The sequence below is a fragment of the Sphaeramia orbicularis genome, chromosome 14, assembly GCF_902148855.1.
Source record: "Sphaeramia orbicularis chromosome 14, fSphaOr1.1, whole genome shotgun sequence".
Taxonomy (NCBI): Eukaryota; Metazoa; Chordata; class Actinopteri; order Kurtiformes; family Apogonidae; genus Sphaeramia; species Sphaeramia orbicularis.
Window position 1 is genome coordinate 34893545 of NC_043970.1, and position 13088 is coordinate 34906632.

Below are 13088 nucleotides of genomic sequence, written 5' to 3' on the forward strand. Positions count from 1 at the left end.
GAGAAGAGGTGTGGCTATCAGATGAAAGACATAGGTAGATGGATAATAAAGTCGACATGTGAGTGTTTTTGAAGACAAAGAGACAGAAAGGCCCCTGGGGAATCTCCATACAGCACATATGAGAGTCTTGCAATCTGTCCAAAGGCATATAGTCGTATATGTCAGGTTGTTTGTACATAAACGGCACTAAATTAAGTGCAGAAATCAGTTATATTCAAATGAAGTAAGGGAAATTAAATGCAGCTTTTACTTGGTTTGTGTTTTTTAAAGTAAAGTAACTGATACTTTAGATGATTAACTTCATGCCCTATGTGGACACAACCACTCACTGGCATAAGGCGAGTTGGCTGCAGAGCCATTAAGGAAAGTGGGTGAGCCTCCCAGGTTGGTCATGCCGGCGTTGTTAGTGTAGCCGTTCATGGTGCTGGTGACTGAGGTGTAACTGGTCTGCTGAGGTGTGGAGCTGGGCACGTAACCATGAGGAGACACACTACTGCTACTGCGCACAAAACCTGCAGGAAACAGAGCCGTGGAGAGAAAACATGAGGTAAACACCATCTGAAAAGCATGCATTATCAATTTCATGCATTTTGATTATTAATAGGTTTAATAATCATACACCATTTTGCAATCATCGATGCAATGTGCTCTGAACCAACATAAAAACAGCAAACTTCATATGATATTTCTGAAAAATATGATATATTTACCTGCTTGTACAAAGACATTCAGGTTAAAAGAGCTGCAATTATGACTGATAGTGTTGTTCAATACACTGAAAACTAGAGTATTAGAGCATTTTCAGCAAAATTATTAGATGCAAGTCATTAACCAAGAGATGTGCATTGGGTAAATATATTACTGGAAGTCACTGTTGTATCCATATTTTTTATTTCCTGATGTTGTGAGAAAATTACTTAAAATGAAACTGAGCAGAAAAGGACTGATGACACAGCCAAGATGACTGAGTGTCACAAAGTATCAAATTACCTCACATTGCCATTATTGATTAAATGTTGCACAGAAAGCAAAATCATTGTGCAAGAATAACAATAATTGTACATCTGGTAAATGCTGAATCTATTTAACCATACTTTTTTAAATTTTTTTTTATTTTTTAATTTTCACTCCAAGTCATACCTTGGTTGGGTTGTGTGGGTTCTGAGACGTTGACGGACAGCTGCCCGGGGAAGGAGTTAACGCCCATCATACCGGTGTGGGTGGAGCCAGAGAGCTGGGTGTGTCCTCGAGGAACGCTGTAGAGCGCTTCTGCAATGTCCGCAGCCCGCTTTAAGATGATCTCCTACAATAATAAATCAATATGAAAACTACACTGACACTGAGTTACCTGATATTGTACTGTGTATTTGCATGTTTGTGTATAGATCTATTACCTGGTTGTTATGGGGCAAACCGTAGAGAGCTTCTACAAGGTCAGCTGCTCTTTTCAGAATGACCTCCTGAAAGGAAGATTAGATTTGTTTCAGTATTAGCAAATACATTTAATATAACTGCATTGATTTAGTTCTTCTCTTGAAAAATTCCCCAATATTACATGCTGGTGAAGACCCGCATGCAGATAACTACATCTACAAGAAGAAGCACATGCATAAATGCACATGAAGCCCTCCTTCCCCCAGTACACAATCAACCAACACACATTCACCATCTATTCATGATAAACAAATTGCTTTTCAATCTTTTTAAAGACAGACTATCTCCTGTCAAGTCAAGTGCTTTCATGCAGCTGTGCATCTGAATGACATTAAAGTGACAGGCATTTATAATATACTTTAAAGTAAACCTAAAGTGCTCTGTTCACATCTCAGACTACTGTGACTACATTAGCATCTACTACATATTACAGTTTTTGGCCTTATTCCAGAAAGGCAATATTATACCTCTTTGAAAAGGTTGGTTATGTTTCATTTGCAATATCCAAAAACCTGTGGACATTCATGTTGATTTTTAATGTTTAAAATAGGTGTGTTCCTATTCTTGTAACAGAAATATAGGCTTTTCTTTCATGTGTTCATCTGCGATGTAGCCTCCAAAGGTTTGGGCAATTTGGACGTAAACAGGAAAGAGACCATGTGTCACAACTGAGGAGTTCTGCACACATGTTCAGTAGTCCAGATGGAATAATGATGGAATAATCCTGATATGGGTGACTATTTCAGTTGGCATTCTCCTCCTTTATCTCCTCCTGAAAAGACTATGGCTCACTTCCTTATGAGTGTGATTCACTTAAAGAAATACAAACCAGCCAGACAAACCAAAGAGATGTTTCTGCATATATAGTGGACTGATCCAGAACCATGATAACAAGTGGTGCCAGGCACAACAAACCCCGCCCCTCACACAAATTGTAGCTTATTTTGGCATGGATCCAGCTGATGTCACCATTCTATGCACGTGCTGATGTCAGCATATCAATTGCCCCTATATATGTGCCAAGTTTGAAGTGAATGAAAACAAATTGATGTTTTTATAGACATTTGAAATTTCACCCATTATAAATAAATGGGAGAAGAAAAAAGATTTAAAAAATTTATAAAAAATTTTAACTTTGACCTACTGTTCTCAAAATGTAATCATGCCTATTTTGGGTCACTGGCAATCTAATAAATCCAATTTGGCATGAATTCAACCAATAGTTTTGCTACGAGTGTGTTAACAAAGAAACAAACTGAACCAAAAACAATACCCCTTGCCTCCCCCTCGGGGGGCGGGGTAACAAAGGAAATATACTTTCATTCTATGGAAGGAATGCTCCTAAAATCAAAATAATATCCGCTATTCTTAATCTTAACCACCTAATCACATATATGCTGTTTACATGACCCCAAATTCATTACATTCAGAATGACAGTGGAATATGTGTTGGCAAATAGACATAGTGAGTGACTTGAAGTGAGCAGATCTGGTTCAGATCCCAAACAGTATTAAGTTTTAATTGTATAAAAAGCTTAAAGCATAGCTGGAATTATTTAGCAATGGCAATGTTATCAATTTTCCCACAAACTGATGTCTTTATTCACCTCTATTTTCTTATCTTAATCTCTTCCTCTTCTGCTATCCAGCTCCATTTTCACCTTTTCCTCCACCACTCCCTCCTTCATGCTTCGACTCCACACTGGGAATTGTCTCTCTTATCTTCCCCGCCCACTAATCCTCTACATCTCCTCCTTTTTTCTCGGTCTCTTCATCATTTCTCCTCCTTCCCTCGCCCGCCCACCGCTCTCCGTCTCTCCCTGGTTCTCTCAGCTCTCACCCAGGGGTCTAAGGTGTCTTGTTTAACAGTTAATGTGTTGTCGTTTCCACAGCATGAGGCCGCCCAGCGACAGAGGGAAAATTACTCTGTGCTTCACAGTATTAACCTGCACTGTGTGACACACTCACACTCACACTCACACACACACACACACACACACACACACACACACACACACACTTATGGTTGGCTGCATGTGTGCCCTCCTGTGAGTTTGTGCCTGATGGAACATATTGCCACTCCACCAGTGTGTGTGTCTGTGTGTGTGTGTGTGAATATGAGAGGTCACAGAGCCAGTCAGCAGTTTTAGTGTGCCTGTCCATGGTGCTAAATTCAATCTTTTACACATTATTATGGCCAGGCTGGCTCTCTGTTAACCTCTCATTATTAGACTGGTGAGCTGAGGAAAGCACACACATACACAAATGCACAAACACACACACACACACTCAGAAACCTGATCCCAAGTGTTCGAGCGGTTCCAGTAAAGCAGTAGCTGATAAACGGGAAGGAAAGATGATCTTCTGGTAACATCATCACTATCAGGCCTGCAGGCTTCTCCTACTACATCACTCAAAGCCTCCGTCTGCTGGGATCAATGCACTTTCAATACTTTGCTGGTTTATATCTTTTCATATTCAGATACATAGCGCAGATCCTCATTATCCAATTAATCTCTCCCATGCTTACGCCTGTAAATGAGGAAGCAATCTTTGCTGGTTTACAACTCTTCGAGATGAAAAAGGCCTCTGGCTGCGTTGTGTTGATATGAATGAGGTTTAAAGTGCTTTTGTCGATCTTAATGGTGTAATATCTGTTCCACTAGGACTGAAAGGCATCAGTTATGTTTCACTGTTGTGAAAATTAAAAAAGACTGAACCTCAAAAGCTGAAAAGTTCATTCACAGTTTTTGTGATTTTCATGTTGGCTTCCACCACACTGTTAAAGAATATATGTTGTTGGTGGCAAAAATATCTAAAATCAGTTTTGATGACCTGAGGGTTTAAAATTCAGCACTGAAATGCAGTCCAAGAGTTAAAGTTACTGTCTTGATCAGTGACTTTATAGCCTGAATATATTGTTCATGTCCCAAACCACTACAGTAAAATACTTTTTCATAGTTTTTGCAAAGATTTCCAGTGTGCCTTACAAAAGATGAATTTGACTGGTGTAAATTTAGTCAAAAACAGCTTCAATTTGTAGCCGTCTAACATTGTTTTAACTGCATTACTAAGGAGGCACCCTTTATCTGCTTTTTTCTGGTTTATAGGAGATGATGGTGAGTTGATATTTTTAAACCACATCATCTTTGATTTCCCTAATTGCTGTAATAAAACTTTAATCTCTTGATTAATGTGATCATCTTACATCGTCTTTATCTTTTGTCAAATATTTATGGAATCTACACTTGACATGTACTTGTCTGTCAATTGTTTTTATGTCTCAAAGCCATCAAATCCTTCTGATAAACACTGCTTATCCCAATTCTTCTTTTTTTGATCAAGTTCCTGATGTTTTTCTTTATCATCAAGAGTGGTTTCATCTTCAGTATAATCTATTCCTGTTCAGTTTTACCCGATGGCATTCGGGTAAATATGGAAACAGATGAGCTGACAGAAAGTCAGAGGATGAGTGAAAGAAAAGACAGAACTGCTGGCACAGACAAAGAATAACAGTAGATGTCTAGGTGCTTTTACTGTCTGAGTTATGATCAGGCCTAATGCGATAACCATACATTACACACACACACACATGTTGTATGCATTAGGACCAGGAAATGCTGAGCTGAGTATCCGCAGGGTTAGATGTGTGTGTAACGTGCGTGTGCCAGGCCAGCACAGACATGACACACACATGACTTATTCCTCACTAATGCTGGTACATTAGCCGCTTGATCCGCTTCTAATGTCCCATTAGGGATGCCGTACATGCAGGGTCACACCTTTGCACAGAGATGATGTCATACTGTACATGTGGGCTCAGATGGATGCGGGGACAATGGCACACACACACACACACACACTCACACGTGCACACACAGACCCTTTCACTAAAACGTTTTGAGATGATGTGCGGTTTCAGATTTCATCTCCTCTTCCCGGTGCTGAGATGAACATCCACATGTGCCACAGATATACAGTACATTAAGCAGATATACAGTAGTTTCAAATCTTTGTTCATGTGTCACCGGGATTACTCATTTTGGTGACGGTGAAGACGTGACCTCGGTGCGATGCATGACATCACCAAAACGAGGTGCATAGCGATGTTAGTCATGTGAGTCACTAACAAGGATGACACATACTGGTCAAACCCAAAATCCTCCACTAAAGCACAAAAACTGACTGTTGAAATGAATACCATACATATAGAATTTGCTCCATTAACATCTTGCATCCTGCGTTTCACTATCCCTAAAACTGAGACTTCTGGAAATGATGCTGACCCTGTTTTATTTGGGGTTGTGATGTAATGTGTGATGACCTACATTGTCGTAATGTGATCAGGTCTTATCAGTAACTACGCATCCTCTCCCTGATTCATCGCAACCCTTGCACATGACCTTTCTTGAGGAAAACAAGACATCATCCTTGACTACAGCTATTAATTCAACACTAACAGAGAATTGCAGGCATTAATGTTCCTGTTGTGTCTGTTTTGCAGGAAAATTCTACATATTGTGAAGTTTCACAGAAGGAAAGCTGTTATTCAAGCTATAACAGAGTCAGAGTTCCTGTATAAACCATCATAGTTATGCGTGATATGTGTTTCATGTGTGTCTGAATGATGGCATATCATTTGTGAAACTTTGCCACAGTTTTCATTATTAATAAATCTCTAGTGTGGATGTAGCCTAAGTCTCATCTTGCCTCTGAGTAAAGTCTTGGAAACCTCAAACTCAGCTGAGTACAGACACCACCTCATGTTTGTTATATTTTCCATTACCAAAGAGAACTCCTCTTGTCTTTTCATTGCTTTTTCTTCCACCATTATTCTCCAACAGAGGAGAGGGCACTACAAGCCAAGAGAGGTGATTGATTTCTTTGTGCATCCATAGAGGCATTTCTGCTTCCTACCCTCTTAGAAACTGGCACTTCGCCCACACAGATGATTAGCAGCCGGTCAGAGCAGAAGAAATGTTTCATGCAGGAACGTTTTTGGTTTTAGAGAAGATCATTATATGAAGAGTCTAAAAGTTTCAAACAAGTACATAGGATAATCTGTCTGTACTGTACAACTCCTGGTCTGATAGCTGGTGTTAAAACAGCTGGAAACCATAGGGAACATGAGCAAAGATCAACACAAACAACTGAGTTTTCATCGTACAAGCCCTGGGTTTCATGTCCAAACCTTTGCAGCAGTTTGGTTCACTGTAAGTCCAGTATTTTCAGGCCTCTTTGTGGTCGTGTCTTGCTGTATACAGTTTCCTAATGTGCACATATGGACATATGCTGAACAGAGGCCTGTGACACAACGTGGCAGCTAAACCACGACATTTCTGTTTGTGTGTGTGTATGCATGGAAACACAATGTGTGTGTGTGTGTGTTGGTGTACTGTGTGTATGTTTGGCCGCAAAATCCCCTAAATGTTCACTGAACAATTATAGAATCGGCTGTCCACTAGTAATCCTCTCATACACTCCACTGCCCCGTCTGTCTGTCTGTCTGTCTTCTTTATTGTGACTGATTCGTCTCTTTTTGTTTTTTCTGTTGGCAACAAACTCTTAAAACTTCAATAAAAGTGCTGGTTGATACACACAACAAACCGGCAAGAGAGTCTGTGGCACCAATTAAAACACTCCACATATTCCTTCATGAAACTATTACCACACACATACGCACACACACAAACACACACATACACAACTTCCCCATGCTTAAAAATGCACACTTCTGACATCCAAATAAACACAAATAAAAGACAAAAAAGCTTAGTCTCAAACACATACACACATAAATGGTTAGTGGGCAGCAGTAATAAAGCCTCAGGGTTCGATCGACTGCTGGCCTACACCATGATGAATTACCCAGCACAAAACACACATACAGAACACACACACACACACACACACACACACACACACACACATTGAAACAGATACAAAACAGATACAAGCATGTAAGAGGAACCTTGTTCTAAACTCAGCTCATTGACAGACTGACACAGTTAGCAGTAGTCATTCATGTTTTTTTTGGAGTCATATGTCAGGTTTATGTGTTCACAGAAGCCTCATTTTAAAAACTTTGTAGCTCTGTAATTGTCAAATGCGTGCTCTGTTGATTCCTACAGGTGATCTGAGGTGTTTTTTGTTTTTTTTTAACTCGTGCTTTGGTTTTAATACTTTCCATGGATGCAGCCTTTTTGTCTAAATCGTCAGGGGAAAAGCACTGACTGTTAAAAACATTAGTAGAAGGCGCTTCACTGGGTCAAAAGCATAAAGGAATCAGGTGCACATCAAGGACAGGTGCGAAATTCATGAATAACAGGAAAAACGAAAAAGCAAGTAATCACTCAATGTTTTAAAAAAATAAGCAACGCGAAAGAAAAAAACAAACAAGAAAAAATGTATGAGGTGCTCTGATACAGAAATAGAAATCCAAAATTACCTACTGGGTCACCATCGCCCATGTGTTTTGACTTCACATCATTCATTCATCAGGGCCGAGCTCTGAAAGTTACCCGAATGTTTGAATCTGATAACTGATCAATGCATCCTGCTTCTCTGGTTGCACTGGCAGCAGTCACATGTTCTCTATGTGACTTTTTGTGGAAAATTTCAGTAAGGTTGCTTATAATAACCCTGGCCAGTTAACCAGGGAAAAAAGAAGTACAAATAAAAAAAAACATCTGCATAATCTTTTAATAGAGCTATAGTAGTTAATGGAGGTCAGAAATGGTATGAATATTTCATTTATTAAGACATTTATGGAATCATTAACCCATAAAGACCCAGTGCTACTTTTGTGGCAGTTCCCAAGTTAATTTTTCTCTCTATTTAACCTTTTCTTAATTGATTTATCACCATTTATCCTAATTTTATCCTCTGTATTTTGCATTTTTTTGCCTAAGGAAAATCAGGTATTTTCCTATATTTAATTTACTGATTATGTACTTCATCATGGTGAGACACATTTGAGGGTTATTATATCAAAAACAGAGAAAACTTAAGAAAAAGTGACTTTTTCAGTAAAATATATCATTAGCTAAATGTAAAAACAGGTGTCTCCAGCCACTGTCATTTATCAAATTCCATGGGTTTTACTGGTGAATCAATATTGTAGAAGATGATAGCCTTTCCACGTTCACTATGGAGCCTCTGAACATCCAAATGGATCATATGTGATGACCATGAAAAGACTGATTTGATTTATTTATTTTAACGTATTGATAGGATTAATGGTTCTAAAGTTATTATACATTTTAGATCAGTAGATGGTCACCCGTGGATATTTGGGTCTTTCTGGGTTAATGTGCTCTTTGCAAGCAAAAACCACAAACTAAAATGTCAGTGAATGCTCAGTTTTCACATTTAATGCATATATTTTTGCCTGTAGTGAAGTCTGTTGAATTGGCCAAATAAAAAAAGAACAAAGTGAAAAACACTGTAATCTGTTTAACAAGCAGCCTCTTGTCTTTCATGGAGCCTGAGAGCACACAGGAGCAGGTCTGGTCAATTAGATTGCTTGGATCATATAACTCTTTGTATAAATACATTTATCAATATGTGTGGACAGGAGGTAAAGGTACAATTTCCCTTTAGATGTGCAGAAACTTCAACAGAATAAGTGAGAGCATTACATATTCTGTACTAACAAGGTCCAAGCAATGCACACAAATAATCTGTTGTGTTGGTGGGTGCACATGTGTGTGTCGCTGAGTAAATTACTTCTCGGCTCTGACTCAGCCTTTACCAGAAGGTGGAACTAACATCAATTATGGTATCAAGCACTTTAGGTCTCTAAAATTATTTCCTGTACTGCAGTTTCCACAGCACTAATTGAATTTATTGTAAAGCGGGGTACACACATAAAGATAATCGGGCTGTTTTTGTCCCGATTTCCCCCCTCCCCGACCAAAGACAGCAAATGCCAGATTATTTTATGTTTTATAAGATTATCCTATAAGATTGTCCTGTGGTCTGAGGTGTGTTAAGAGTGAATTTGTCCTGGTAATCGGCTCCAACAAAACAAGTAATAATCGGGGCCAACAAAACAAGTTTAATATTTATGATCAAAAATCTTCATGTGGGCGGAAAACCAACGACTCCCCAGTCATGATTCCGTGAGCTGGCCAATCAAGAAGTCAGCTGACTGAGAAACAAGGAAGCAGGTGTGAATAAAAACAAACATGGTCGACCTGAAACATAAAGTTCAGTGGACCTCAGAAATGGAAGACCAGCTGGTGAAGCTGTGTGGAAGCCCAAGAACGTCTATTTAATGTCTCCACCAAGTCGTACCACAACCGAAATGACATGTTGCGTGTTGTGTTTTCCGGTTGTTGCTATGTTTCTTCTTCGTTTTTGTTAGGTCACGTTTGATCACGCAAGATTTCTGGCATGGAGGACTAGATTCTAAATCAATGGTGGGACAGAATCGTTATGTGTGTGGTGGTGGTGTTGAGATTATCGGAGCACACCACACACAGTACAATCTAAACTGTTCAATGCCTGATTTTTTATCTTCTTGTGTGGGGTCTGTAACAGATAAAAAATCTCTTCAGATTTAGGAAATCCTTATGTGTGTACCCTGCTTTAGTTGGTCTATATGTAACAGAGCTCTGAGAGACTCAAATCTGCTGTGATGAGTTAAATTTACTCTGACAGCTACAGGTTAGTTACATTTACACTAGTGATGCCACAAAAAGAGGACGCAGAGTTAGAGTTCCTTACAGCTCAAGTTCACTATTTGTTGCTGACTTATTAACAAACCAGAGACTTAATGATGTCTTATTCTTGGTTTAGTATATACTTTAGCTGCAAAAAGCATCACTGACAGCTATGAAGTGCACAATTAATGTTTAGCAAATGCATAATAAAGCAACGCAAGTACTAACACCCAATAATTTCTGCCTGGGATTAATAAAGTATTCTGATGATTGTAATAGTTAATGACATAATAGGTAACACAGGTAAACACAATATATGCATTTAGGATAATATTATAAAAATTATAAGACATGTGTAACATTCTTAAGCAACCTTAACACTAAGCTGATAAGTTTGTTAAGTTTCTTATAAGATCTTATAAACGTCTTATAATCTATAAACATGGATATGATGCTTTTATTAATATGTTATATTTATATTTATTTTTATGAAGTCATTACAATGTCAGTGAGCATCTTACAAGGACATGAAAAGTAATGTTAAATGATTCTTATTACCACAGCCTCAATATGAAGATTTAGCCAAACTAGCGGCATTGTACCCATGGTGCCATTGTACAATGGCATGAGAGGCTAAAATCACCCTGCATACCTCACAACATTTGAATACCGACATAAAATTGTGCCTGGTAGATAGTCAGGTAATGTTTCTATTCATTTGGCAAGTTTGGCAGCGATCAGGCCTGTGAAGGCTGAGGAAAATCTGTACAAACGCCCTCCTGTGCTGCAATATCAATCGGATGGACACAGAACATGCATTATATAGTGGGATGCAATTTTAAAGGTTTTTGACAACGTGTCCGTCTTAGCCATCTGAAACTATTACACGTGATATAACCTCCTTAAGGGTGAATCAGGTTTACACGGTCACTCCTCTGACTTTGGGACGTTGATTTTCAGCTTTTTTTTTTTTCTTTTTTGATTCAACAACTGCACTGTATCAGTTCATAAGTCATACTTTTTATAACATTCAGAGGATGATGGAGAAAAGGAGGACACTAAAACAGAGAGCTCACAGTGCCAAATCCAGAATGCTGATCCATAAGACCGGATCCAGCCCAGTCCGGTTCCTCTAGTGGGATCTGACATAATCAGATACATCCCACATTCTGTTCCAGCTTCAGTGCAGAGAACTGAGATGACCACAAGTCATCCTCACTGCTTGACAAATCTATTAGGTCTTGTATTGTGGATTTTTGCAAGAAGTTCTATGCACGGCATGTGTACATGACTGTTTTAAACCAAATGATTAAAAACTTTGCCAGTAAGTAGCTGGGACAGGCTCCAAGCAACCCCTGTGACCCTAGTGAGGATAAAGCAGGTTCAGATAATGAATGAATGAATGAATGATTAAAAATTTGCATATGAAAAATATGGGTTGATGAATGAGCTTATGAACATTTGCCTGTACTTGTACATGTGAATTTATTGTCTAAAATATCATATGAAGTTTGCAGCTCCTTCTCTGTAGAACATTCTCATACAGCTGCAGAGGGGCACAAATGACAACATTAATCTAAATTTTATCACAGTCTATCACAGGATTACAGTGAGTTTACAGGCTATATATTGATTATCCATTTTCTACATCAGATGACGTAACTGTCACATCCTGAATAAAGACAGGATTCTTACAGAAGTGATGTTTTTTTCCACAACTTCACAGATTTCTTTTTACAACACACACGCACACAAAAATACAACTGCACTAAGAATGTCTACAGTGACAAATGTTGATATAACTACATGCACTGCATTCATTTGCATTTACACATTTACTATTTCATATTTTATTTCCAAAAACATAACCTTCGTGAGAACTGTTTAATTGTAAATATAACTATTGATAATAACCTTAAACTCAAATTTCCTTATCATGATAAACCTTTAAATTGTTGATTTTCTAAACCAATTCTAAACTTTTTAAACAAATAACCATCTAAATATTTCAACAAATCCACCATGTAGTGTTTAACAGTGTTTTGACATCAGGGAGCTCATTATAAACACTTGAACGTCACTGTTATAAACAAGTGAAAGTAAATATTCACCACATTAATTCACAGGTGTGTCACACACACACACACACACACACACACACACACACACACACACACACTAGAGGTTGGTGTGTGATGTGTTGAACAAAATCCCGGTGATCACACACATCACACATGATTGCTAACACATGTGAAGGAGCCGGCACGTCTGTGATGACATCACGTCACAGTCACATCATCACATCACGGCTGACGCCCACACATTGATGATGTCACAGCGGAGGCAGCCAATCCTGGATCAGCTCCAGTGGGAACAAGGAGGCGACCGACACCCTCGGCCGCTTCTAAGGTCACGACCCCGCCCACCCAGATGTAAAAAGTTGAAGCAGGTCGAACGCACATGCACTTTGAAAACCCGGCTCATGTACAGATTGAGATGACAGCGTTGTGTATCAAAGAAGAGCTCATCGTTCGGCGCTAATTGTTTGCATGTGTTGATCCTTTTAAACCCTCTGTTTGTTCTGCATCTGATAAACAAATAGTAAGATATGACTCTGTGATCAGGAGAGGATTCAAACACACTGCCTGCAAACGGGGTTAAACAGCACATACACACACAGAGTTCATGAAGAGGTACACAACCCACAGGAGATTTGAGAACACATGGTCTAATAACAAAATAAAAGAAATAAAACATAACATAACACATCTGAGGCTCTTGAGTCTATGTGTGTGTGTTTGTCTGTGCACTTGTTCTTTGATTCCAGTGCAGCTCAGTGTAACGTAGAAGCTGCAGGTCTGAGAAAAAACACTGACCTCATTTAATCCACGTTCACTGACCACACAGATCACAGACGTATACAGGGATTTTCTTGAATGTTTAACAGTCGCTGTGATCTTGAAGCATCTTCGCTGGAGTCATTAACAC

At 38.9% G+C, this 13088-nt stretch overlaps 1 protein-coding gene across 4 annotated transcripts in view; it reads right to left on the bottom strand.

Moving 5' to 3' along the window:
• LOC115433508 (transcription factor COE1-A-like) overlaps positions 1 to 13088 on the bottom strand; it is a 131145-nt gene that overhangs the window by 7332 nt on the left and 110725 nt on the right. For all 4 annotated transcript variants that reach the window (XM_030154966.1, XM_030154965.1, XM_030154963.1 and 1 more), the window contains 3 exons: positions 1395 to 1460; positions 1141 to 1303; positions 330 to 512 (listed from right to left, as the gene is read on the bottom strand). In XM_030154966.1, coding sequence (XP_030010826.1) covers positions 330 to 512; positions 1141 to 1303; positions 1395 to 1460 — 412 coding nt within the window. The remainder of the gene's footprint in view (positions 1 to 329; positions 513 to 1140; positions 1304 to 1394; positions 1461 to 13088) is intronic.